At 50.9% G+C, this 3,764-nt stretch overlaps 1 protein-coding gene across 1 annotated transcript; it reads right to left on the bottom strand.

Annotated features, from left to right (window-relative positions):
• On the bottom strand, positions 1–3,563 carry J7T55_000468 (uncharacterized protein; the record flags this gene model as incomplete). Its single annotated transcript, XM_053136364.1, has 4 exons — positions 1–2,446; positions 2,517–2,767; positions 3,234–3,478; positions 3,556–3,563. Coding segments are annotated over 4 exons (2,950 nt in total), but the record flags the coding sequence as incomplete, so codon positions are not given.
• Between the last annotated feature and the right edge of the window lie 201 nt (positions 3,564–3,764).

Raw genomic sequence — 3,764 nt, 5'->3', positions numbered from 1 at the left:
AACTGTTGGTTTCCTCATCAAGATTTTTCAGTTTCTCGAGCAACTTGTTAATCAGGCTGTCCTTGTGTCCCTTGAAGCCTGCGTCGCTCATTTCCTCCAGCGTCTGGGTGTATTTGCTCAGGAACTCCTCAATCCTGATCTCCAAGTACTGCGCCGTCTTCTCGCTCTGGATGAGGATCCGGAAGCCTAGTGTCGTTGCGCTGTTTTTCATGTCAATAAACACTGCGTAGCCCAACTGCTCCTTGGTCCGGAGTTGGTTAAACACTGGTTCATAAAGGATCTGTTCCAGCAGGACAACCTTGGCCCGAGCCATACGCTCATCCTTCTGCCCGATGTACAGCCAGTACTCGATGCAGTGGTTCAAATTGGCAGGATCTGAAAGCATCTTCCTATAGACATAGTTCGAGCCAGGTGGGAACAGCAAGGATCGCGAGATAGGCCACTGCAAACTTGGTAGCGCACGGGTCTGAACCTTGTTCTCCAGCATACTTGTGAGCTTCAGTGCGTCCTCCTTGTACAAGTTTCCATGCACTAGAACTTCCATGTGCATCTGCGACAGCACTTCCTTTTGGAAAGTCCTTGTCGCCTCGCAGGTGATCGTGTCCAGCTCATCATTGTAGTGCTCAACCAGGAAGTCGTGCTCGGTGTTCAGCCACGTGGTGTACTCCTCAACCTGGTCATAAGGATGCCCGAAACCCCAGTTCTGGTACGATCTGCTCAGGCACTCCTTGATTCTTTCGAAATGATCTTCCTGAATATCTAGACCTCGAATAGTCTCGAGCACCCGCTCCAGCAGGACTGAAATCTTGTTGTTGTAGCCGCCGACCTTAATAACAAGCCCTCGTTTATCCAGAGATACGGAATACTGCAGGCCCGCCAGACTCGCATCGTAGGAATATTCTTCCAGCGCGTCCTTGACGAGATTTGTGAAGAGCTGAGCCTTGACATAGTTTTCCGCCGATGCAAAGATGATGGGGTTTCTACAACTGACGAGGAGGTTCGCCTTGGGAACCCAGAATCTGTCATCCTTCTTATACCATGTCCGAGCGTGACCGTCGTTCCTGATCATGGTGGGTGCCACAGCGGGCTCTTTGACCTCCTTCCTTTCGACTTCGAAATTGTTCGGTATGAACTGATTCTTGTTGGGCAAATGCAGCGCCGAGACGCGCTCCGCGGGGCTGCAGGAAGCGACCTGCTTGAGTTCCTCCATGAAGTCGCTCGAAATCTTCTCGCACTTGTACTCAGTCCCATACCACTCCTCCTTCTTGTCACACTGCTGGAGAGTGGGACGAGAAATGATAAACATCCTCAGGTTTTCAGGTCGTAGGTAGTCTATTCCTTGCCGGATAAGCTCGGGCTCGAACTTTCTCAGCCGAATTAAGCCGCTCAGAAGCCATTCTCGGGGCAGAGGACGTTGCATGACGGAGCTGAGATTCTTCGTAAAGTTCATCACGGGTGTCTTTTCCTCGAACCTGAAGTTCACATCGGCCATGCTTCTCAGCTCGTCGAATACCCATTCTTGCGGCGGCGCCTCTCGCAGAAGAGCAAGGTACTGAAAAAGGATCTTTACGATCTCCTCGTGATTCCGCAGGCCGTCTTCCGTCAGCTCTACTTCGAGCTTGATAACAGCGGGCGAACCGGGACACACTGGTTGGAATATAGCGCAAAGGCTATTGGCCCAGCCTTTTGATTTGATATGCGACATGATACTCCCGGGGCCTTCGTGTCCAATGAGATGGGTTATATACAAGCTCGGACGTGATTCAAAAAGCTCCTCTTCGTCCATGAATGGAAAATAAACGAACAGAGACTTCGAATTCTTGACTGGCTTTGCGAAAATCCTCAATTGTAAGTATTCGGGCCCTAATGGTATAGTATTCCAGCGGTTGGGCTTGAGTTTCTTGTCCTGGACATCCGTGAAGTACTCCGTCACCCACGACCGGAGGACGTCCAGTGGCTCCCGGCCCAGAACAACGAGTTTCATTCGATTAGCAGAGTAATGCATCTCATAAAACCTAATAAACTCCTGCCTGACGTTGACACCCCGTGCCTCGGGGGCGCTCTTGAGGACCTTCAGGTTGCCTGTGGCAGAATGAAAGTAAGGATGATCAGGATTCGACAGGGATTGGGAGAGTTTCTCAAGGCGGTCCTCATCGTGCTGCAGGTTCCTCTTGTCCTCAGAGTCCACTGCCATGAGTTCCCGGTCTATAGTGGATTCGAGGAATATCGGCTGGATGAAGAACTGAGCAAGATGATCAAGAGCTCCTTTCAATGGGGAAGGGTTGTTCGCCGAAGGCTCACTGCCGTCACTTGGCAGACCAGCTATGTTGAAGTAGAACATGGTAGATGTCGAGGTAGTAGACGCGTTGTACTGGCCAGAGTGGGACGATATATACTTCGTATAAGCGTTTTCCTCGGGATACTTCTTTGTGCCCATCAACAAGACCTTTGTGGGGAGGGATTAGCATGGCGCTCGTCTCGATGGGTTGATGAACGGACATGGAAAGCATTCTCACATGTTCAACGGCGTGTGCCAGACCAGGCATGTCTACCTTGTCGCTGAAATTTCCAACATTAACATTTATGGCAGCGCTGGCCTTATCGGCATCGCCATCGTGAATCAGGAGGGCCTCAAGCTGGTTGGGAAGGCGGATCACGTGATAGGACCGATCATCCAGGGAAGAGGTCTCAAGCTGATCCGTTACTAGCTCCTCAGGGGGGAACTCATGCTCCGGGAACTTCATGTTGCCACTAGCCCGTCTACAATCTGGAGAAGAGCGAGCTGACAACTATTTTTATTGAAAAGGCCCGTAAGGCGGAGTTGTCAAAGGATATCACAGTCCGTTCGGTAGATGAATCCCTGGCTTGTCAGGAAGTAAGGCTGCGTAAGTGCGAGCGCGACCTCACAATCTAGTTATATAGACTGCAGAGGGAGAATGGTGTGTGCCAACAGCAAGAAAATGCAAAATTTTGTGCACCAATACGGTTTCGACAATGCTGCCGCTCTGTTTGGGATCATGTCATGAGTAGCGGTGAAGTGTCGGCCTGAACCATACCACAGAAGGAGCAAGGAGCAAGAATAATGCGATATTCAAAGTCATGGGTTGAAGGCACGCCCTACAAGACAGAATGCAACCCCTGCTTAGCTATGGGGGCGTAATTCTAGGGTGGGATTCATGTCTGTGCTAGCCTGGAACCAGGCGCTGAAGACTGTGTCGCACTCTTTTACTCACTTCCTGGTGAAATGTCGCGTATCATCAAAGAGCTGGTCAGGGTGTCGTGTCGATCGACAAACCAAAGTTGGAGCTTGCGAATATTCGCAAACGCCTTCGGATACACGTGCATTAGTTTTCCCTTAAGCTTTGCAGCCTCCGCAAAAGTTCCCATGGAGTCCTGTGTCCCCTGATCATCCAGGGTCATTTGGTGCACAACAGCCTCGCCCAGTCTGCAAAACGTCACTGCCTCCTTGATTGTGCCACTGCAGTGTTTCGTCCCAGACACAGCGAACGATGTAGCGTATCGTAGAGCACAAAATTGAACCTCGCATTAGCGTACATATTCATGCTTGTGGAGGTGCGTAGGTGCCCTTTGACCGATGCCGTGCATTAGCGGCCAGAGCGTCAAGGGAACGGCTCGCAGTCCGGCTTGAGCTGTCCAACCGAAGTGCGTGGACATGCATGTTCTACTCCGTTCCGGCAATCGAGATAAAGACGCGAAAAAAGTTCAGTATAGTTGTTTGTCACAAGCTTGCCATCGCCTATACT

Source organism: Diaporthe amygdali, assembly GCF_026229845.1.
Source record: "Diaporthe amygdali strain CAA958 chromosome Unknown NODE_126_length_4306_cov_123_098368, whole genome shotgun sequence".
Lineage (NCBI taxonomy): Eukaryota > Fungi > Ascomycota > Sordariomycetes > Diaporthales > Diaporthaceae > Diaporthe > Diaporthe amygdali.
Note: the sequence above shows the minus strand (reverse complement) of the source record. Positions and strands in the feature narration are given on the sequence as shown.